Source organism: Aspergillus nomiae, assembly GCF_001204775.2.
Source record: "Aspergillus nomiae NRRL 13137 chromosome Unknown contig00133, whole genome shotgun sequence".
In the NCBI taxonomy this organism is placed as follows: Eukaryota; Fungi; Ascomycota; class Eurotiomycetes; order Eurotiales; family Aspergillaceae; genus Aspergillus; species Aspergillus nomiae.
Window position 1 is genome coordinate 48,425 of NW_015378188.1, and position 22,918 is coordinate 71,342.

The 22,918-nt window shown below is 47.6% G+C and overlaps 5 protein-coding genes across 5 annotated transcripts; 1 reads left to right on the forward strand and 4 right to left on the reverse strand.

The window, feature by feature from the left end:
- Nucleotides 1–586: 586 nt before the first annotated feature.
- Nucleotides 587–2,653, reverse strand: ANOM_005084 (arrestin family protein; the record flags this gene model as incomplete). Its single annotated transcript, XM_015550341.1, has 5 exons — nucleotides 587–1,444; nucleotides 1,499–1,927; nucleotides 1,987–2,305; nucleotides 2,364–2,507; nucleotides 2,592–2,653. 5 exons carry the CDS (start codon nucleotides 2,651–2,653, stop codon nucleotides 587–589), a joined length of 1,812 nt encoding a protein of 603 aa, XP_015406902.1.
- Nucleotides 2,654–8,430: 5,777 nt separating this feature from the next.
- On the reverse strand, nucleotides 8,431–8,906 carry ANOM_005085 (SNARE domain- containing protein; the record flags this gene model as incomplete). The annotated part of the gene is made up of 3 exons (XM_015550342.1): nucleotides 8,431–8,589; nucleotides 8,688–8,796; nucleotides 8,830–8,906. 3 exons carry the CDS (start codon nucleotides 8,904–8,906, stop codon nucleotides 8,431–8,433), a joined length of 345 nt encoding a protein of 114 aa, XP_015406903.1.
- Nucleotides 8,907–9,811: 905 nt separating this feature from the next.
- ANOM_005086 (putative telomere silencing protein Zds1) lies at nucleotides 9,812–12,815 on the reverse strand (the record flags this gene model as incomplete). Its single annotated transcript, XM_015550343.1, has 4 exons — nucleotides 12,703–12,815; nucleotides 10,933–12,495; nucleotides 10,076–10,834; nucleotides 9,812–10,024 (listed from the first exon to the last, which is right to left on the reverse strand). The coding sequence occupies exons 1-4, from the start codon at nucleotides 12,706–12,708 to the stop codon at nucleotides 9,812–9,814; spliced, it is 2,541 nt and encodes an 846-aa protein (XP_015406904.1). The 5' UTR covers nucleotides 12,709–12,815.
- Nucleotides 12,816–15,048: 2,233 nt separating this feature from the next.
- Nucleotides 15,049–16,774, reverse strand: ANOM_005087 (SYLF and SH3 domain-containing protein). Its single transcript, XM_015550344.1, has 4 exons — nucleotides 16,687–16,774; nucleotides 16,490–16,593; nucleotides 15,343–16,406; nucleotides 15,049–15,283 (listed from the first exon to the last, which is right to left on the reverse strand). Exons 1-4 carry the CDS (start codon nucleotides 16,727–16,729, stop codon nucleotides 15,262–15,264), a joined length of 1,233 nt encoding a protein of 410 aa, XP_015406905.1. The 5' UTR covers nucleotides 16,730–16,774; the 3' UTR covers nucleotides 15,049–15,261.
- A 669-nt stretch (nucleotides 16,775–17,443) lies between these two features.
- gem1 (ERMES complex Ca(2+)-binding regulatory GTPase GEM1) lies at nucleotides 17,444–22,746 on the forward strand (the record flags this gene model as incomplete). Its single annotated transcript, XM_015550345.1, has 9 exons — nucleotides 17,444–17,540; nucleotides 17,600–19,470; nucleotides 19,800–19,942; nucleotides 20,592–20,734; nucleotides 20,827–21,769; nucleotides 21,856–22,141; nucleotides 22,204–22,401; nucleotides 22,485–22,560; nucleotides 22,616–22,746. Coding segments are annotated over 9 exons (3,810 nt in total), but the record flags the coding sequence as incomplete, so codon positions are not given.
- Nucleotides 22,747–22,918: the final 172 nt, after the last annotated feature.

The following is a 22,918-nucleotide window of genomic DNA, read 5'->3' on the forward strand; positions in this document are numbered from 1 at the left end:
GCCAATGCTCAGCCACAGTCCGGTGGCGAGAGCTGAAGAGCTATTGGGACTTTTTGCATGAGTCTCCACTCCAATCAACGCATGACATGATCGGGGAAAAAATATTCTCCAGTATACAAGTAAGTCTTGAGTTCAGCTGTGTTCAGGTTCGAAAGGGTGGATATATTGTACCGTTATAACTCTAATGCTATCCTGCAAATATCGAGAGGGAAATAATAAGTATCAAGTGTTTGAAAAAAGTCGCCATAACTCATGCTTGTCATCGGCCTGAGCCGCCGTCCCATACCCTGTAAACCCAACCCATCTATCTAGTATAAACGCCAGTGAACAAATCCGTACCATCCCACATCTATAGATATATGAATAATTAAGAGAAAACACCCAGGAGCACCCAATACCCAATCTAATATAGATACAAAACGAAGTGAGGTACATGCTTTTCTTCTATCGTGAAATTAGGAGAGTCTCTGAATATAGCACCTCTCAGCGTCCAGCGCCGACAGTACCGTAGTCATCATGAATGCGCATGACCGGAGAGATCCAAGTTCCCCTCCGCTATGCAGGTGGAGTGGCCTCTGTCCTGAATCTAGACTCGGGCCCGGGCCTGAACGAGTCGCAGTCTTCGGTCCTCATCATCGTGACTCGTGGAACGAGAGTGACTAAGGCCCGACCGATGATGAAGAATTTCCAGGGAAGAGAAAAGTTGACCAGGTCCGCGCCCGGCGTTTCGGATATGAGCTTGCTGGGGTGACTGGAGAGGTGGCGGAACGGGAATATCTTCCGCAACGACGGCATCATAATCTGGCAACTCAGAATCATGGGGACGGACAGTGGTACGGACTGCTGTCGAATAACTGGGAACACGGCTCAAAGTCTCCACCTCCGCATACTGAGGATGGAACGGCGTGGCCATTCCAGATGGAACATGCTCATGGTCAACTTCATCAGAGGGTCGTCGGGAGAGCACCGGACTCGAAGGGCTGTGAGAGTTAGAACCTGATGATGGTCCAAAGTAATCTGCAGGAACTCCTAGACGCCGGTGTTCGCTGTCGTTCTGGGGCTCATGATCGGTGGGCGACGGCTGATGGGGTCGAGTGATATTGAGGTTTGAGAGATTTGATAGACGGCTGTGTAGCGCAGAAGCGGAGATGTCGGTGTTCGTCAAAGCATTCATAGAAGCGAGGTTCTCAGCAGAGAGATTGCGACTTAGAGTGCCAAATGGTGTACCGGGGCCACTTCCAGGTCCCGGGGTACGGTAACCATTAGGGTCAAGCTCGCTATACAACTGGTCAAACTGATGCTCGCCGTACAACGGGGGTGCCTGTTGAGCAATATCGTTGATTGCCCGCTGAGCGGATTGCGGAGTCTGGTCAATTAGGTTATTGTTCTCATCGATCGCAAGGTTTGGAGAGATAAATATTGTGACTGGAAGCGTAGCTCGCAGCTGCAATAAACAGTCAGAACGGTCATTATGGCGAATGAGGGGGGAATGTCATACCTCGCTAATGTGGCCATCTGGATTCATCAATTGAACGCGGAACTTCAGCTTATGCCTGACCTTGATACCCTTCGTATCTGTATCTTGCAGACACCGTGTCAAAGTTTTAGGGAGATCCAAATAACGCGAGAATTGATAGCCCTCTGCTACTTCATCGATAATTTCCAAGGCATTATCGTGATCCAACTCAAACTCGTCGTTCAAGATAGTTCGCGTGTTCTTGTATGTGTTGCGAACTGTGTCAGGATCTTCAGGATTGAGGGTGAGATCATGGCTCTCGATAAGTTGAGAGACAATCTGTCCGATTGAGAGGCCTTTGAGTAGTGGGATAAGTTTGAAGTCAATTCGGATGCTGGTTCCAAAAATAACCGCTTTTGTTGGTGTGCTTATCGAGTACTCGATCTTGTTGGGCCAAATATTCTCCACCGACTAGAAGACGAAGGTTAGCAATTCCATATAGAATGATGCGCGAGAGAAGCATCGCTCACCATAGCATGAGAAAGCTCGAGAGCACTAGGTTCCAATGTCCGAATGATACGCAATGGCTTCCGGACAACAATATCCTTCGCATATTTGCGACCTATTTCGGCTTTGAATCGGTAGGTGATATAGGTATCGCTGAGACCCTCGATACTTTCGGGCATATTACCCTCTAAGACGAGATTGAAAGGATATTCATAGTTGTCAGCAGGCAAAATTTCCGTTTTACCTTTGCCTGGATCTCTGAATTTCCATGTCTTTTCATAGATCACGCGCTCTCTCCACGATTTCCTACCACCACCAGCAGAACTAGACGGCAGATGCCAGCTAAATGCATTGGTCAGTTACCGGAATCCTCCCGAGGAACCCGGAAAACACCACGTACCAAACCCGCGATATACCAGTGAGGTGAAGCCGGATATGCTTTATCGACAACGGCTCTGATAAACAAAGAAGAAGCTTTCCACTCAAGTGTGCACTGGCAGCCTCTTGTTCTCCACCGCGAAAAACAATATAATCTTCATCAAGACTGTAGCCAGAAAGCGAGATGTGTTAGTTAATTCCGACATGGAACTCGGGTTTCCGGAAACGTCTGCGGCGGGATGTAACGCACCGGATATCGAAGTACTTCGCATGACTTGCACTGCCCCCACCACTGAAAAAACTTAGGGCCATGGCGTTTCTACTAACAGCCGCGAATAAGCAGCTGCCAGGAGATGAGTTAAAAAATCAAAAGGAAACTCGAAATGCAGGTGATTGAAAAATAAGAAAAGGAGAAGAAGCCTGGGAGGGTTGAAAAGAAAAGCACCCAGGGAGCCGGTTGGTTAAAAAAAAAAAAAAAGATAGAAAGAAAAAACTATGACACAAGATAACAGAAAGTTTTTCTTTTGGTGCAATTAGTATGGAGCCTGCGACTGATCGCCGGTCACTGTCCAGATTTACAGGCAAACCGGGTCACCAACGGGTCCCACCAAGAAGAGATAAATTGTTCGACAGTGGGGGGCACAGGAGCCGTTTCCGTCACCCTCGAAAAATTTGGCTTCGGAGTATCCTCTTTTGGCCCGGAGTGGCGACTGAAATGAGTATTTAGGTTGGGAGATGATGCGATCTTTTGAGCCGGGGTGACTAAGCTATAAAGATAGAAAGAGAACGGTAGGATAGATGAGAGATGGAGAGGAGATTGTGTGCTAGAATTCAACGACGGTCAGTTTTTACTGGGATAAAATGATTGACAATCAAATTTATGTAAGAGATAGAAAGAGAAGGGCAGTCTGTATCAAGAGAATATATTTAAAGCATCGCGCGGGGCCAAATGAAAGTGTGTTTGCTAGTATAGAGACAGTATGTTATAGCAGATAAGTTGGAAGGAACTAAAGGCAGGAACAAGGGAGCCCAGACAGGCGGTAAGGCAAATACGTTACATCACCAAACATACCGGAGAATTTGTGGTGGACACAGGGTACCAGTTGTCATTGATACCTGGTAAGGGATGGTATGAGACTGATACGTTCGGGACAGGCTTTTTCCAAGGTAAAGGCTGATAAAAACTAGAAGTTAAGCGAGATAGCCAGCGGTATTTATTTAGATGGTCTTTGGTGCTCCTATCTCCTGCAAGTCATTAGCATGAAAGATTATGACTCTTGCACTTTCTGGGATCGCCGGGCTTTTAGTACCAAGACTCGGAAGGTTATCCTAATGCTAGTAAGATCGGCCGTAGGGCGGCAGTCGGCTTAGCCGGCGTGGGCGACGTATCACAAGGGAAACCCTTCGGGAACAACTATAGGAGGATTAATTGGAGGTGCGCTTGCATGATTTTGCTTTTTAATTTAATTTCCCATGTCCCGCAGGTACCTACGTACAAGTATTACCAATAAGTTTCATCAGGCTATCATCAGCGGCAGTAGGAATTCACACCCCTACAGCGGGTAGCATGCAGCATGCAGGGTGTGTGCTACACAGCATCTGCCGAGTAATCTAGTACGACTACTACTTTTTCAGCTTCAGAGCTATAGTGGGATGATATTCGTCATGGCGCTCATATGTGTGATCACACCCACTTGACAATCTGCTCATCACTGCCTAAACTCTATAGAGGTACTTTTGCAGAGCAATCTTCATGTGGAAATTGATATCCGATTAAACTTGAACACGCTACGACTGCGGATTTGCGGTGGCCTGATATTCCGCTACCCGACCATAGCACAGTTGTCAGTGACTCCGGGCGACACCGATAAGAGACTATGAAAATATATCCTGCACTGAAGGTAAAAATTAGGGGTTTGGTTTTGTTTTGTTTTTCTGAGACAAATTAGATAAATAAACAAAAAAATAAATAGATAGATAAAACATACCAACTTTACGCTTTGTTCTCCATTGTAGCACAGGAAGAAGCTCATAAAGTGGAAGCTAAGCTCAGCTCGCTCGAACCAAGATTTGTGGACATGAGAACCTATCTTGGTACAACTACATTTGGGTTTTGTCGCTCCACCAGGAGAATTCTAGGCCAGTCGACACATCATGGATCTTCTAGACAAAGAGCTCATTCAGTTTGACACATACTCGAAAATCCAATGATTAATCTTAGAATCATCGATTTTTCAAAAATAGTAGTTCTGTATTACACAGTGTCTCGGACAATCAAAGTTGGTGCTCACGTAATGATTTGTATAAATCGTGGATTATGTTCATTCACAAGCATCATCACAATACAGTCATAATTGTCGGGTTCGAGGGTAGAACGAGGTGATTAAACTCAATATATTCCCTGTAGCCTGTGTCAGTGTCACCGAGGCTGTGCATATGCCTCGTACAGCATAATCACAGACAGCTCATGACACCAGAAGTTAGAAACCATGTGCGAGTATGACATGTTCTACGGAGGATACGGAGGTATTGTGATCCACGTGTCATGCCTATTGCGCGATATTCAGAAACCTCCGCATCCACTCATAAAGAAGTTCTGGAAACTGCAGAATACAAATAAGGTAATTACCTACACCAAGTAGTACTACTACTAGTACTCTAGTAAGTGACGTGAACCTTATATTACAGGGGACTGAAAATCGACTGAAGAATAGGTGCCAAAAAGGTAGGCCGGGCAGTCTCGGGAGGCCTTTCGCATGTGATCGGGAAATCTCGCACTTCTATCGGCAGCGCAACCCGATTCTTCAATACAATTACTGGTAATCGAATACCCACTGTAACCCGTCATCATCCAATATGTCTACCTCGGATCCTCGGTGCCAACATTCTTTGGAAAACAACAAAGTCATTAAAAACGAAAGTTATTCTCCAGGTTCCTACAATGGTAACACATCACGTTTGTAATGTTGATTACTGTCTCGTAATGGTGACGCGGATCGAAAAAAGAAGCTCTCGGGCCGCTGTTCTTCGAACACTTACCCAATAGCCTAGACCCCTCGAAAGGGATCGTCTTGACGCAAGCCATGATATCACGGTTGAGCTGACGTCGCAAGAGACTGTCTACAAGTTTTAAAATATTTCTTTGATTGATTTGTTATCCTTGTTCGTGTTCCACACCTACACAAGGATGGCAGGCAAAGAAATCTGCTATCAAAAGGTTTGCACCTTCCCAAAGTGAACTGTCGTCGATCATCAGGCAACGTACTGTCCAGGATTAGATTCGGTGAGGCACGTTCCAGAACAGAGAAATTTCCAGGGTCGACTTGCAGATTTAAGCGGTGATCACATCGTCTAAGCCAGCAAAGTTAGTGGTGTGGGTCGCATCAGAACGCTAATCACGCACTAAAAATTGTCACAGATAACTCTCTCAATCAGGAAGGCACAGCGTACTGACTATCAGGGTATGGCTTGCGAGCAGCTCGAAGTTTGGCGTCACTGCCCTCATGAACCTCTTAGAGACTAATTCTTTCTTGGAAGCATGTGCAAAAAGAAGCCAACCAGTAACATGAATTATTCTTTTCTTACGAACTCAGGCATGTGGCAATTCTTCTCATCGCTATCGGACTTATTACGGGGAAATGGCCATTCGGGTTGTTGTTACAATGCAGCCAAGTAGCCACCACAGTTTGTTTCATGATTTGCACTACTATAGGTCGACGAAGATCTTCGGAGTACACAATGCCGACGGCTTCGTCAAGGCGAAGTCCATCGGCATGCCGAGCAAATTTTCTGGGACAACCTGGGCGACTCGGTGTCTCTATCCGGCATAGTCATGCCAAGTCGTAAAAAGAACCCGAATCTGATATCAAGACTGTTGCATCGCAGGGCCGCCACTTTGACTCACGAACAGAGCTAGAAAGCTATTGGAAAATGAGCCCGGTGAAAATCGCTCAGACAAATGTCTACCGTTGCAGTCAATTTCTGTAAGACATACGAACTAGGTACCCCACTACCGCTATCATGAAACAAAGAGTAACGCCATTCATGACTCGCCCTTGCCAAGCAGATTTACCAGGCACAGGAATATAGATAGGCTCCATGTTGATATCCACTTTCTCGGAGCTGCCCGTCTGCCCGTCATTTGCTGCCGTTGAGGAAATTTTTGACCGCTACCTTGAGGCTAGAAAAAGTTTACTGCTATCTATGGGGACTTTGTTTCCGCAGTGGACGGTTGCCGATGGTTCCACCCGAGATAATAATATCAATCGGGTAACCGTATCCCCTACCAACGAAGTACTCTATTACGATTGGAACTTTGACCATGGCGCAATTTCCCCTATCTACTAGGTGCCGATTGCGACATGGCGTCGGGCGAGGAGAAGCAAAGCCAATGATGATTTTCCCTTAGCACACGTTGGCACGCGTTTATTCTTTTACCCGAACTTTTATTTTTGGCCCCAACAATAAGAGCAAGAATATTAATCGCACGATGCACAGATCTCTCTACCCTTATCTATACCACGTGCGCATATAATGAGTGCCGCCACATTATAACGTTCGAGCACGGCATGGCTGTATTCAATAACTAATATCAGGATGACTGGAAGCTTAGCCCTATGGTCACAGAAATGCATATCTTCTCCCTATGGAGATAAGCCGAGGCGCAATTTCAAGGTCTCTTGGGGACGTATATGACCATCATCATCGTACTATATGTACCTGGAAGTCTTTCAAGGCCACACTCAAGCTTCAGTAAAGGATAAATTGTCAAAATAATCACATTGACAGAACCTAAGCTCGTACGCCAAGAACCGACATGGCAGCCGTACTATCTATCCCACACTAAGTACTTGAAACTCAAGGGAATAATATTTTGCCGGGAATTTCTATAGTTGTAATCACCTTGAAGATCAATAATAAGAATTTTCCGGGATCAATGCTCATGGCACCGCCAAGCGACCAGTTCTTCGGCAGCGGCTGAGACACAATATGTCCACGTCACAGGTCTAATATAGAATACCTTGTTGAAATACCTTCCATATCAATCTCGGTCCATGGGCCCCCTCGAGCGCTCTAATGTGACGACGTCTTGCTGCACTGAACGCGCAATATCCCAAGCCACTGCTTCCCGCCCTTGCCACCGATAACCAATGCTGCAAGATTCAACCAAAAGCATCATATCAATATCTCATAGTGACCGGGATCATGAAATTGCTCTCTATACGTATATGCCAATCCCAGGTTTATTGTGAGGTATTTAGAACCAAGTCGCCGCCGGAGTCCGCAGTGGTGATCATCACAATTGGGTTATACCTCGAAACATGGACTATGAAGCTTAGTATGTGCCGACCCTTAATCAACCTCGCACACGCCATCTGTCTGTAGATTTGAGATAAAATCGAAGAAGCATAACCAATAGGGTATTTGCCGTATAGGCTAAAATCTACAGCATCAAATGCAAGACCGTTGAATCAGCCTAGACTAGACTCTATCTACTTGCGAGGAGGTTACTGTATCCACTGATCAAATCTGGTGACCCCATTTCCTTTCTCCACCTCCATCTGCCAATCCCGGATAGTAGATACACAGCATAGCCCCGCTTTCTAGAGACGTACATCGAGGAACGAGAGAAGTATTGATACATTTATTGACAATGCTGTAGAACTGAAGTAAGAGATACATAAGTAATGAAATAGTGATCGAGAAACACAAGTATTCCTGCCTCGCTCCTGTTTGATCATATGTATATGATGGAAGTAGTGGTCACACGGCAGAAGACAACACGATGCATATGTAAAGGCGAGTTTGACAGCCATAAGAACACCTCACCACCGACCCCAAAAACAAAATATTAGAATCACGAGTATAACATAGCAGAATAAGAGCAAAGTCCTGGAAATTCAAGAAGACAACGTAGAGGCGTTAACAAGCACAACGCTCTAAAAGGACGACGATATAAATGGCACGAAGCACGCGGTATCAATTTCGAGCCAGCAAGATGATCCACGGCATAGTGATTATTTTCGAGGGACTATATTGCGTATCGAAATGGGTGAAAGACAGGGATGATGGGAATAGACTCGATCGACTCAGAAAATCCATCCCAGTATCACCCATAATGCCAAGCCGATAGCGATAACGATTCCGGCTACTTTCAAAACGGCGACGGTATCGCCTTGACGTGCCATGCGGGTCAAGCGGCTGGCGCTGCCTGTCAGGCTCGTTGACAGGGAAGAGAAGACCTGATTCTGTATTCGGCATTAGTTAACTGCGGGTATTGGTCGTGTTGAGTGATGACGAGGATGGATGTGAAAATCAGTTGGAACCTGGTAGGGTGGCGACATACCGAGTGGTCTAGAGTGTCTTGATCTCGAGCATTATCGTGAATATCGATGGTTACGGATTTGAGAGCCGAAACTTTCGACGACAGGGAGTTCAGGAGGGCGTTGTTTTGTCTGTATGTAAATTGTGAGTAGGTTGGTCCTTACAGCTGCATTTCTTGGGCTGCCCCTGAGATGGTAGAAAGGAGAGTGTCGTACTGCTCACGTTCGTAGGCGTCTCCCATCTTGTCCGATACGATTCCACTTTCTTGTAGGTTCAGATTGTGTACTGTCACTGCTCGGTTGGCTAGTGAATTAAAGTTGAATAGCTAATATCGCTAAGAACTCGGACAGGTTGAGGAATATGGAGAGTCGTTTGACGTACGTTGAGGCGAGGACTGAGTACAGCCACAGCAGGCCAGTAACGATGATGGTGAGGCTGGTGGGGAGATTAGATGTCCTTTGTCACGTGATACTATCTCCGCAACGCCTATATTTCCGAGAAAACTAACAAGACAGGACTCAGGTTCCAGGTTCCAAATAAGATACGTAGTATATTCTATACAGTACCCTGGTCTTCATCATTCTAACTTGCGGAGTACCACCAAATCTACTATGTGCCATGCCGTCATGTACCAATCCAAGAGTAAATCAGTCCGCGGGCATTGCAAAGGGGACAAGGACAATCCCCTTGAACATGCAGCATGATAAGCTGTCGGTCCATTGAAACATCTGAACTGAAAGGATAGAAATGTATAATAGAGGTGTCAAAACAACCAGAAGTGAGAATGAATTGAGAACCCCAGACGCTATGCAAACAAATCAAGGAAAAATTGCCAATCCAAGGCAACATGATTTGCCAAGCACTATCTGGCATGACAAGATACCGCCAGGTGCAAGGCGTGTTATATAGGGATGGAACGGAACAGTATGTAAGTGTGTACACCGACAGCGGTGGAATCGTATGATTCCGTCACTGGGCATGAAGGATGGTTGCTGCCTTCGTCATCCTTTGAAGGCATGTACAAGAGACAATGAGGAAGGCGTGATCAGTATGCAATGCTGTGGAGAGACGGGGGCGGACAAAGCAGGGGTATTTGAATGTGCTGCAGGAGAAATAAGGAAAAGGACAGGATACTCCTCTTTCCTGTCACCACATATCATCATCGTCATCATCTAGCTGGACATCATCACCGAATGTCGAGTTTCCATACTGATAATGTCCGGGACCGTAGGCATGCCCGTTTTCATAGCCATTTTTGCTACCACGTGTATGCTGTCGATAAGCATCATGGGAGTCATCACCATATTCATACATTTGAGGATCATCGTAGGAACTATCGCTGTAGTGCTGCATCTGGGCCTATACATGAGGTTAATGGCTGCATGGCTATAGAGAGTACATAACACTAACCTCTTGGTATTGCTGATATCCTGAATAATCGTCCTGTTGGTCCCTTGTCTTCTGATGTCTCTGCGATGCTGACGAAGCGAGCATTAGAGGATGCATTTGTTGTACCTTGGCCAAGTACGAATACATGAAGTTGCTGAGCAGAACTTGAGAGTACAACGCGCGTCGGGGATTCGCAAGCTTGATGTGGGCCATTCTGTAAATAGCTCGCTCTTCCAGAATGGTGAAACGGGTCCAAGGATAATCAACATCAGGTCGAAGTTCCCGTGGTGGCGGATCAGGAGACAAGGTCCGAGATGAGCTTTTCTTATGATTGCTATCAGTGCTGCTCTTTTTCTTGCCACCTCCAAATAATGAAGAGAACAAGCCGGACTCCTTCTCTTTCTTCGACTCTCCCGAGGTCCTTCTAACATGGTCCTTTCGACGTTCCTCTTCCAATTTAGGGTCGAGCCGGTCCAATACAAGGCTTTCACGTCCACGTTGCCCTGAATCGTTAGAAGACGGGAGAGCATTTGCTGTTTCATGGACTTTATCAACCAGTTTGGCTTTTATCTTCTTAGCATCGCTCTCCTTGTCCTTTTTCTTTTCTTTATCCTTGTCCTTATCTTTTTCCTCGCTGCCTAACAGCCAGTGCCAGCTCGACTTGCGGGTACCTTCTGACTCCTTCTTGTCCTTCGATTTCTTCGGTTCCGGCTTGCGTTCCTCTGACAAGGTAGGAATAAACGAAAGACTATCTGTCCGGGTGCTATTGCCCGGTAGAGCCTGAGGACTGTTGGCGAAGTCACTAAGGGTACTCGCGCTGTCCCTGCTATGCATGCGGTTGTGTAGTGACCATTTGCTTGAACTTTGATCGTAATTACCTGATCCCTTCGCGGGCGCAGCGAGGATGATGGGGAGTCCTGAGTTAATCCGCGCCCAGAGGTGGCACTTGACAGTGAGGTAGGGGTCGTAGGTGCTGCGCTAGTTTCCGGCGGAGGAGTTTCGATGATTTCTGGAATTTTTTGTTCTGTAGGTGGGATGTTCAAAGTTGACCGCCCGTTTGAGCTGAGGCGCGAGTGCCACTGACGTGTCTGGGAGGATGTATTTGTCTTGCCCCCGGATTCCGCCATTGAGGGCTCACTTGGCCGGTCGTTTCCAGACTGCAGCTGGTCCGAGACAGATTCAAGCGCGGAGCTGGTTGTTTCGTTAGACGGTGACGCTGCGGACTGAGCTGGTATCCCCGAGGCCTGATTTCGGGTTATGCTGGGAGTGGGATCGGTTGACACTCGGGCGAGACCCGAGGTCGCCTGCTCACCAAAGGAATTGGCAGTTGATGAGGCGCCCTCCTTCACATCGGAGGCTTTTGCGAATCGCTTGGAATAGGGTAGCTTTTCACCCTTCTTCAAACTTCCCGCCTTTCTGTATTGCGTCCTCGTGGATCGTCTAAGACTGTGACCCAGGGGCGCAGGCGGAAGGATTGGCCTGTCTTCGTCTGCCGTGATTCCGAGGTTCTGAATTTCATTTAACAATGTAACAGGACTCGTACTTCGCGGCTTAGAGTTATCTACCAAGGTCTCCAATTCTTGTAGATTAGGGGTCAGAGGATCCCTTCTCGACTGAGATCGTTTTCGCTCTAACCGTTCTGCGCCATCCGTATAGCCATGTGAATTGTCAATTTGCCTAGACAACATAGACTTTTTCCGCCTAAGACCTCCGGTTGACCCTTGGCGTTCCGGCCCTAGGGAGTTGAAGTCGCCAGATCTCCGCTTTATTTGTTCCGTCTTACTTTCGAGGAATGATTTGAACTCCTTGGGGGCTAACTCCGGATGCAGGCGTGCAGGAACCCAAAATAATCGAGCAGCGTCATTTTCGTCGGCGGATGGGGAGGGTGGTACGGAGAAGTCGGAGTTGAAGCTCGGAAGGTCGGGGTCGCCCGTGGCAGCTACATCCATGGACATTCGTCGGATGGCGGCTAGATTGTTAAGTTCTTGGGCCACAGCAGCAGGGTCAGACTCGTAGTCGATATCGTTGAGGGGGAAAGATGTGGTGGCGGTGTCTGTTGATCCAGGAGATGTGGTTGAGGTAGGTGATGCCGGACTGCTACTTTCCCTATTCAAAGAAGTGGCCCCATCAGTGGGCGGCCGGGACTGTCCGTTCACGGGGTGATGATTGTTGACTGCATTTAAATGGTTCTGCAATTGTATCGACTGCGGTGAGGTAGGGGATGCAGCGCCGGCAAGATTCGGGGGAATTATTGAGATCGATTCGCTCAAAGGTGAGGAAATATAGCTGAGGCGCTGGGAGTTCCTTTTGTCGTAATCATCGTCGTACATATGACCAATGGCCTCCGTGACATGGTGACTCGGGTCACTAATCGACAGGTGGGACGCATGGCCTCTCCGCGTTGCGTATCCTCCGCCAGCCTCTGAGGGACTCGGTGTAGCCTACATGGTCAAAAATAAGTTAGTTTAGGTAGAGCTCTCATATGCAACCCGCAAGGTTCTGGATTGCCTGACAACCCAAGATCAGCCATACAACCTTGCCTTTAGACACAGATCTATGGCAAGGACGAAAGAGTGGTTGGGTGGGTTTCTTTCGGGGGTGGAAAAAAAAAGGCTAGCGAACGGTAAGGGTCATGTCGACTAACGCACCTGCATGGGAGCGGTTTGACCGGAAACCTAGGAGGAAGACGACCCGAAATTGACGGAGGACCCAAGGGCGATAGGATACTCGCCTCGTGAAGAGGAGGTCACTGTACCACCAGGGCGAGAGAAACTTGAAATAAATGGGTGTTCATGGAATCATGGAAGCGGGGAAGAAGCGTTGACCGAGAGTAACAGAGTGTCTGGGGGTGAAGAAGATGCGGATAAGGGTTAGGCATCCGGCGACCTTGGGGCTTGTCGCAGAGTTTCTAGAACAAAGAGGCGAGTTTGAGGGAGGTCGGAGAGAAGAAGGGGGGTATCGAGCCGACGTAGGAAGGAGGCTGAAGAAAGTTCTGGTGGTGAATGTTGGATCAACTGTAATCGGTTTGGGGAAATGGTGGATGAGGATGGGAATTAACAATTCGGGGGGTTGTTCGAGAAAGCCGTTTGGTTGGTTGGCTGGACTTAGGACGGCTGGTTGGCGGGCGGCGAGGGAAAAGCAGACTTGCAGTTGCTTCACTTCCACTTAGTTTGTGTGTAGGAACAACGGTTCGGTCCAGATTTAGAGTCGGGGATCGGGGGTTTAATGGTTATTACTCCATATTATACACTAACCCTCATACCCTTCAGATCTTTTTTTTTTTTTTTTTTGAAGGGGGGCAGGTCATTTGCTTTTTTTTTCTTCCTTATGCCTTTCTGTTTGAGCTAGGTCACACCGTGCTGATTTTTGTCTATAAGTGCAAAAAGAATAGATTTATTGATTTGATCAAGTCGAATTGGGAGAGTCAGTAGGTATATTATCTCTTATTATAATCACACCCTTGACTTTCAACCACAGCGCTTAGTCACATTTCTTTGCTCCACTGTTTTTCAATGGGACGATCAGAGTGGCCCTGTCTGGCCGATAGGCGATCGTTGATCAGCATGTCCCCCGTGCCTGATAACTAGTAATAGGATTCGATTTCCGAATGGATCTGTTTTCAATTTGATTCAAACTATTGTTCTCGAGAATGGAATTCTTATGTTTGATCTTTCTCGCTGCGTCCGTTCATTCTTAGTAATTCTGGTTAAATCCGTTCGATGTGGGAGCGTCTCTCACGTGTCCACTAGCAAAAGTATATAAAATCCGCAACTTAATCCAACCTCTGATGTCCACCCGCGCAGCCAAGCCACAACGATGTGTATGCTAATGAGCATGAACCTTCATTCCTCGTTGGTTCCGGACATGCTGACTAGTGGTGAGGTCTCCTGTCTGCCTCCTCTTAGATAGTATATCCTTATTTCCTTCTTTTAAATTTTCTCTTGGCTCTCCTAGGAACATGTCATTCATCTTCGACCGTGATCACCTCTGATATTCTGATACGGGACTACCATGATACATACATACATACATACATATATGTATTGAGGATTTCTCTTCGAATAGTTTCCTCCTGCCATATAAGGAGATCAATGAACCTCACTGTTTCCGTGACAAGAATGATTGGACACCTGATCAAATTCATGCGCTCGCAAACCTCTAATCACTAGTCACTAGTAGTATTTTATTGCCCTGAAAGCTCATTTGTTCTCTGGGAACAGTTCCATAGCCGTCCACCATCCCCATCAACAAGCCACCATCGGGAATGTTGCCATGCCTTTCTCAGCCTTGTTGGCCTCTGACAACCGAGAAAAGCATTAACTAGCCACCTCTTTACATTTTACTAGTATTACTTGGCGGGTCTCGTGCTTCGAGTCCAGGACTATCATTGGCTGACAGCGTCTGATGACTTCGGAGGGATTGATGGGTGACAGGCCTGCCCCGTGGATAATACATAGGCGTGAGGTACGGTTGGAATGCGATATCGCTTAACCGTCTAAACTATTCCTAGGAATATACACGCACGTTTTGCGCAAAAGGTCCGCTGAGGACTTTCGCCCTGTCGGTGACGACTCTCTATGGTCACAAGTGGGCAGTCCCTTCTTTGTTTCATCCCTTCCTTTGATGGAAGCCAATCAACTGGACACTGCGCAGCTAACTTTCACAAGCGAGAAGAGGAGAGAATCAAAAGGAGAACCGAAACAAGATGATGTAATCATGAATGACATAAACAGTGCAGAGGGGAAATTTTCATTCTAAAACCAAACCAAATCCACCCTTCTTTGAAATGCATGCGCGAGAATAATGGAAACTATCAACACCATGGAAAAGAGGAAAGGAACATGGAACGATAAAAAAAAAATAGAAAGTTAAAAAAAGGAAAACGAAAAAGAAAAGAATACAGACAGACAGAAAAGTTCGGCAAAATCCAGATATACAAAACATCCCTGAGGTTTCCTCATGGGTTAATCCCGGACACGCTGGTCAAGCCACTTCGCATAATGACGACACTATCGCTTACACTAGAAAGCTGAAACATGAATTTCCGGATCAAATTGGGTATGGTGCTTCCTGCAATATGGACCGAAACGCTTTCGGTTCGATTGTGAATCATGAAAAGACGAAAGGACTCTTGGAAGAAAAGAGGGCTTGATTTCTTGGTTCATTAGAATTCGTTCCGCATTAGCCAGGGGTTGGCAGTAAGATTTCTAGGCCGTGTCGACATAGTTCCTAAGAACAGATGATTAGTCCAAAGATCTAAGCTAATTGGGAAGAAAACGTTTCCTTACGCAGGGAAGATGCCAACCCGATCTCCGATGCGCCCCGTCCACCAGTCTTCCTTCTTCTCGGTGCGTTTAACGATCGTAATGATGTCGCCTTTCTTGAATCCCAGATCTCCTTCTTGATCGGCATCGAAGGTGTAAAGGGCAATCGCCTGGTCTTGGCGCAGAGAAGGGGCTTGTCCTGTCCGTTGCCCGAAAACAGGCTTGGGTGCCGTGGGTCGGCTGGGCTTGTTGTCAGAATAAACATAGTCCTCCTCGAACGGTGCTGTGTTACTTCGGCTGCGGCTGTATGTGTCTAAGGTATCATTGCGAGGGCTACGGGTGGTCGATGAGCGACTCAGGCTCCCGGCAGGCCGGTCGTATATATCATCGGCCCATGTGTTTGCGCGGCGGGGTCGGTCTCGGTACTCGTAGGTATCCACATCATTGGAACCTGTGCGGTCACGCCGGAGACCCTGTCCGTACGCATCTCCCCGTCGTCCTTCCCACACCACATCATCATGATGGTCGTCGTAAACAGGTATATCATTGTACATCGCATCCCCGTTTCTCCCGTTGCCATAAAATGCGCGGGAATTTAGCACACGCATAAGGGGATCCGCGCTTGGGGGCGGTCTAATAGTCCCACTCAGTAACTGCCGGGCTGACACTCGGCTGTTGTAGAGTTTCTCGTTCGCATCCTTCCGTTCCACTAGCATGCTTCCCTCCAAGCTGATACCTGCGAAGAGACCCTTCGTCTTGGAGTAAGAGAAGACTGCGGCCACGCCCTTTGTGCTTGCCGCTCCGGCAGCCTCTGCATTGCGTCCTACCGGTCCTGCGGCGAGCGAAACATTACCGCCAAGAGTTAGAGTTCCTACTTGAGAAAACGTTCGGACAGCGGCGGCATCGTTGAGAATGAAGACGAAATCGGTCAATTCGAATCCAATCTGACCTCCGAACCCGGCACCTGCGGTTGCGATAGCCGAGGGAGCAGACCAGGATCCATCCGCCAAGCGGGCAACAACAACGCCCGATCCAAATCGAGCGGAGCCTAGGAAACCAGCCTTGAGAACGGTGAGGATCGCAAGCCCCTAGCAAACCAGTGGTCAGTTCCCGACGCTACTTTCTTTGTATTCACAGGCTGTGACTTAGTGTTTGCGAAATTGTTCTTTACCTTAGCACCTGCTAGGATTTCAGGAGGAATGATCTTATCAGGACCAAAAGCTTGCCGAGGGTCGATAAACGAGGCAAGGATTTTACCAGCCTTTCTACACTCGCCTGTTGTGCAGAAACAGCGTTAGTATAGTATTCTTCAGGCCCCCTCTATCAGAAGTGCGGGGAAACTTGGGCGGGTAGTGAAATGAAACATACTATTCAAAGACGAAGGCAAGGGATTATGAATCCCGAGAGGCATTTTTGACTGTGCTCGCTAGGGCCTGAAGGGTAGAGGTGGCAGGAGAATTGGAGGAGGTTCTAGGAGATTGGGCCGGAGAAGTTGATAACAGGATATTCTGCGGAGTCCGTTCGCCGTTCGGATGGGGAGACGACCGAGAGGTGGATCTGACTAAGTGACAGGTTCACGGTTAACTAAATAAGGTCGAGATTCCCGCAGTTCGGTTGTAATTGAGTGGTGGGATTACAACTAAGATAAACCACCGCAGCGAAGAATCGACGAAGAAGTGACTTCTTCAAAATTCTTACATTAGAAGATGGTGAATTTCTTTTCAGGTCAATCAACTACTAGTAGTATCCATAGCTCAAGTGATCAATAGCGCAAGTTCCGCAAGCAGCCTGCTGCGGCATGTTTCGATTTGTAACTGAGTGTGGCTGGGTTCTTCTGTCAGCTTCTCTTCGATGTTTGTAAACGTAAACCTCAGATTGTAGCACCAAAACAATTAATCGTCTCCTACAGTCACGATATGATAGAATCTATTCCTTTCTTAACGAACCGCGAAACAAGATACCTTGTCGTCGCTTTCATGTAGTACATCAATAGTTGATTCCAGCGAACTGTTGAAACCTGAGGCTGCAAGACGGCACAGCCACCGCCTAACCTCCGAGGATCACTGCAATGGCAACTGAATACCGAAAGAGCTTTGTCCAACCATTCGAGTCTACGTTTTCCGATGATTACGGTCCAACAGTGACGTTTTATGGAGAATGCATCTGGCAATGATTTGAAAAAAGCATTTTCAACCGCCTTCCTTTGTTAAAGATGGCTACAGGTGCGAAGATATTGTCAAGAACACTAGTTGGGGTCACAGGCGACACTGACGCTTTCCAGTGCGAATTTGTGTTTGCGGAGATGAGGGCACTGGAAAGTCCAGTCTCATCACATCGCTTGTGAAAGGGGTCTTTGTGACAAACAAGATTCAGCCAATCTTACCCCAGATCACGATTCCTCCCACGATCGGAACCCCCGAGAATGTCACGACAACTACAGTGGTGGACACTTCCGCTCTTCCTCAAGAGCGGAGTAACCTGGCAAGGGAGATCCGGAAATCAAACGTGATTTTGCTTGTATATTCAGATCATTACAGTTATGAACGAGTGGCACTATTTTGGCTTCCATACTTTCGCTCTTTGGGAGTCAATGTACCCGTGGTATTGTGCGCCAACAAGTCCGATCTCGCCGCGGATCATAGTGAAGCACAAGTTATCGAGGAAGAGATGTTACCGTTGATGGCAGAATTCAAGGAAATCGACTCATGCATTCGGACAAGCGCGCGAGAACACCGCAATGTGAACGAGGCTTTCTTTCTCTGTCAAAAGGCGGTCACTCACCCAATTGCGCCCTTATTCGACTCCAAGGAGTCGGCTCTCAAACCGGCTGCTGTCGCGGCATTGCAACGGATTTTCTACCTCAGTGACAAGGACCGTGACGGCTATTTATCTGATAAGGAGCTCGAGGACTTCCAGATGAGATGTTTCGAAAAGCCATTGAGTGAGGAAGACTTGGTGCATATAAAGGAAACCATCCAGAAGACACATCCAACCTCAGTGACCCCTTCTGGTATTGATTGCCGGGGTTTTATACATCTTAACAAGATGTATGCGGAGAAAGGGCGCCATGAAACCGTTTGGATCATACTGCGGGCTTTCCAGTACACTGACAATCTCTCGCTTCAAGAAAGCTTTCTCCATCCCAGATTTGAGGTTCCACCATATGCGTCTGCCGAGCTTTCCCCTGAAGGATATCGGTTTTTCGTGAATCTATTCCTCCTTTCGGACAAGGATAACGACGGTGGATTGAACGATGCCGAATTGGCGTCGTTATTTGCGCCAACCCCGGGCTTACCCGCTTCATGGGCAGACGGCTCATTCCCATCTTCTACTGTTCGGAATGAAGTTGGTCATGTTACACTTCAGGGCTGGCTTGCGCAATGGAGTATGACTACATTTACGTCGCCAAAAACGACCTTGGAGTACCTGGCATATCTTGGATTTGAATCATCCGACAGAAGCAATCCTTCTACAACGGCTGCACTAAAAGTAACTCGGCCACGAAAGCGAAGAAAGCGCCCTGGGCGGGTGGGTCGTAATGTTGTACTCGGTCATGTCCTTGGGCCTCCTGGCTCAGGCAAGTCTGCGCTTCTCGACGCCTTCCTTGCGCGCGGCTTCAGCACTACATATCATCCTACAATTCAACCCCGCACTGCCGTCAACACAGTGGAACTGCCGGGGGGTAAACAATGCTACCTGATTTTGGATGAGTTGGGTGAGCTAGAGCCTGCCATACTGGAAAACCAGGTGAAGCTATTGGACCAGTGTGACGTGATTGTGTACACTTACGACTCCTCGGATCCCGATTCATTTGCGTATATCCCTGACCTGCGATCCAAATACCCTCACCTTGAGGAGCTTCCAAGCGTGTTTGTTGCTCTCAAGGCTGATCTCGATCGAACTACCCAACGGGCTGAGTATCAACCACACGAATATACTGCCATGTTAAATATGCCCAGCTCACCTCTCCATGTCAGTGTGACTTGGAGCTCAATGCAAGAGGTCTTTGTGCATATCGCTGAAGCAGCTATGGAACCTAGCACGGCGTTTCCACGGAGCGAGGAAGACGTTGAGGGTAAATGGATGGCTTGGGGAATTGCACTGGGCGCTGTTGTCTGTGCTGGAGCAGCCGCGGTAATGATTTGGCGACGGGTGAGTGGAAGTGGAACTTGAGGGTGATGTCCTTGTCTTTATGGTGCTGTATGCAAGATACCCAAGGCATTCATTTAATCGGCGATGAATGAGTAGACAATTGGCTTTTTTGTGTTCAGGAGAAAAAGTTGCACCTGTAAATCGTCCGAATTATGGATATATTCCTTGTAGCATTATCATTATAATTTTGTCCCTTTACCTTGGTCAAAGTGCCAAAGGGGAACGAACTTACTCTGGCAGCGCCGATCTGGGATCATTAGAAAGTTTTTGGTTAGGCTATGGTAGACAAAGCGGAGAACGATATGGAATACCGATAATTATTGGAACAGCAGTTGGGAAGCCCCACGGATCCGCCTCGTGCACACGAGAAAGCGGCCACCAACCCCAGAAAAGCTTCTCCTCACGAACGCTCTTTGGCCCTCCCCTCCTTTTGTCGCTCTCCGCTCTCCTCTTATCTCCCCCTGAGGACTTCGTGTTTTCTCCATTTTGGTAGAATAGCCAGTCCTTTTTCCTGTTACTCGGCCGTTGTTGAGTACCTGATCCCGATAGCTTCTCTACGTCCCCAGCTGCAGACGGAACTCCGATCGTTTCTCCGCCCATCGTTGCTAGGTTGAACTTGCTGCTCACCACTCCCCGGTAGCCCCGGACACCTATCATCAATTGAGGATAGGCTTTAGAGGGTCCTGTTTTGTCTTTTTGGAATATTGTGCATGGTCTCATCGGTTCTTATTAACTAATTTCACATCTCCAAATCACGCCACCTGGGGCAGCACCATTCGGGGTGCCGCTCTTGGGGGAGGATTCACCACAGAATTGCGTGACTAGCCTGTCACAGCTGTCATTGTCTCACAAGTGATTCATTTGCGTTAGCTGATTTGTGGTTATTAGCACGGTAGCAACCATGTTGTAAGGCTCACCCTCTAAGGCCCATAATCTATATTCACCCTTTTACCTGTTTCTCTGTTGAATGTGTTGATTGGTTGGCACATGGTTTGTTCCAGTTGCAGTTTAATTTAGCTTCGGTTTCACTCTGTTCCTCAGCTATTTAAGCTTTAGTTTTGTTGCGCTTCTCCTTAAATGACGGCATTGTTGCGACTTTTCTCTTGCTGACTTCGAACCAGCGTCCTACCCCCGCCTCCGCCTCGCTATACCGTACCGGTTGCGTACGCAGCTGGCGCGTCGAATGGCATGGCGGTTCCAGTCGTGGAGACCAACAACATAATCAGCCATCCGGAGGGCGGTTGTCCACTGCAGGTCGGAGAAGGTGTGTTTGCGACATGGCGCAAGGTCCCTCATGCGCATCGGAGCTCCAGTATTATCAAGCTTTGTATCATGCTAATGCTGGTTTTGCGATAGGGACTTATCGCCTCAAAGATGACCTGCACCTCGCAACCCCTCCTCCACATCCTTCGGAGGCCCCCGTCGTCAATCCGAACCCTCTTGCAACTGTTCCAACACCCCCAACATCCGGCGTCAAGCTGTCGCTTGTTAGTGTTGGCCAACGAAACAAGATCCCTGTGTTTACCTCGAATGTGAAGGTGACGGCGCCGCCATTCGCAGATGGCAACCCTGCTTTAGTGCCCGTTCCTACGAAGGATGGCTTAAAGAGACGGAAGCCCAAGAACAACATCATAAAGAGCAGTTCGTCATTTGTCTCACGGGTCATCACCCATGAGGCTTCTTCCAAACGACTCAACGATCGAAACCCTGATGGCCTGTTTGCCTTCGCTAATATCAATCGGGCATTCCAATGGTTGGATCTTAGCTCAAAGAATAAAGAGGAACCACTGGCGAAAATCCTCTTCACCAAAGCGCATATGTTGACACATGATATCAATGAGCTAACGAAAAGTTCTTCTCATATCGACATTGTTATGGGCTCGTCGGCTGGCGACATAATTTGGTACGAGCCTATCTCCCAGAAGTATGCACGAATCAACAAGAATGGAGTTGTCAGCAATTCTCCAGTGACTCACATAAAATGGATTCCGGGATCAGAGAACATGTTCATGGCTGCGCATGCGAATGGACAATTGGTCGTATATGATAAGGAGAAGGAAGATGCGCTTTTCACTCCTGAACTTAGCAATCATTCGGCAGAGGCGATGAAAGCATCTAGTCGGCTACCGTTACAGGTACTGAAATCCGTAAACTCCAGAAACCAGAAGACGAATCCCGTTGCGTTGTGGAAACTTGCCAATCAGAAGATCTCCCAGTTTGCCTTCTCGCCCGATCAAAGGCATCTGGCTGTGGTTCTAGAGGATGGATCGCTACGCGTGATGGACTATCTCAAGGAAGAGTATGTTTTACGGTCTTGGTGCTTTCTGCTCCGTTTCAGTTGGGGCAGATGGTGAGTGATGAGCGGCCAGCTAACAAAGTGGATAGGGTCCTAGACATTTTCCGTAGTTACTATGGAGGCTTGATATGCGTTTGCTGGTCACCTGACGGCAAATACATTGTGACAGGTGGCCAAGATGATCTGGTTACCATATGGTCATTTCCGGAGCGCAAGATCGTCGCACGATGTCAAGGACACAATTCCTGGGTCTCTACCGTTGCATTCGACCCATGGCGTTGTGACGAGAGGACATACCGGTTTGGGAGTGTTGGGGATGATTGCAGGCTACTACTGTGGGATTTCAGTGTAGGCATGCTGCATCGCCCTAGAGCTGTACGTCTACCCCTACGTAATCCTTCCTAGAGGCCTGTGATTAACTTATTACGCTATAATAGCATCAAGCTAGTGCTCGGCAGCGAACCAGTATGATTGCAAGCAATACACAGCATTTCAGCCGCCACAGAGCCGACAGTGCAAGCAACCGGATGAGGTCGGATTCTCAACGAACTGCAGACACTTACAATGAATATGACTCTGCAGTCCGTCATCCGGTAGAACCTAGGGCTCGGACAGCCCTATTACCACCTATAATGGTACGTTGTCACAATTCTCGCCATATCCTTTATCATTAGATTGAGATTGTATATCAGGCTGATGAGAACTAATCGGTAAATAGTCAAAAATCGTCGGGGATGACCCTATTTGTTGGTTGGGCTTCCAAGAAGACTCGATCATGACTTCTTCTCTTGAAGGTATGGATGCCTTTCGTATGCCACTTCAACATAACAGCAGCTGACACAGCAGAAGGTCACATTCGTACCTGGGATCGCCCTCGAGAAGGTATCAATGATAGTTACAACGGTAACACCTCGTCGCCCGCGATCAGCACCAGTGCCGCCGGGTCAGGCATAGCAGACTCGGTCATGGGCTCATTGTAGCCATTCTCTCCGGTTATGCGAGCCAATGTTGTCTGTATATATGTACACTTGTAACTAGATATACCCATTTGAACGTGACTTAGCTTCTTTGAATATCACCTAATAGTAGGGGCCACAGAAAACTAATTTAACGAGCTTTTATATCCGAAATATAGTCTTACTGGTAATAATA

Bases quoted from the DNA above. Each gene is read 5' to 3' on its own strand.
- ANOM_005087 (XM_015550344.1), bottom strand. From the start codon at position 16,729: ATGCCTCTCGGGATTCATAATCCCTTGCCTTCGTCTTTGAATA. The intron at 16,407-16,489 runs GTAAAGAACAAT...CTGGTTTGCTAG, and splicing joins AAATCCTAGCAGGTGCTAAG to GGGCTTGCGATCCTCACCGT. The intron at 15,284-15,342 runs GTAAGGAAACGT...ATCTGTTCTTAG, and splicing joins CGGGTTGGCATCTTCCCTGC to GAACTATGTCGACACGGCCT.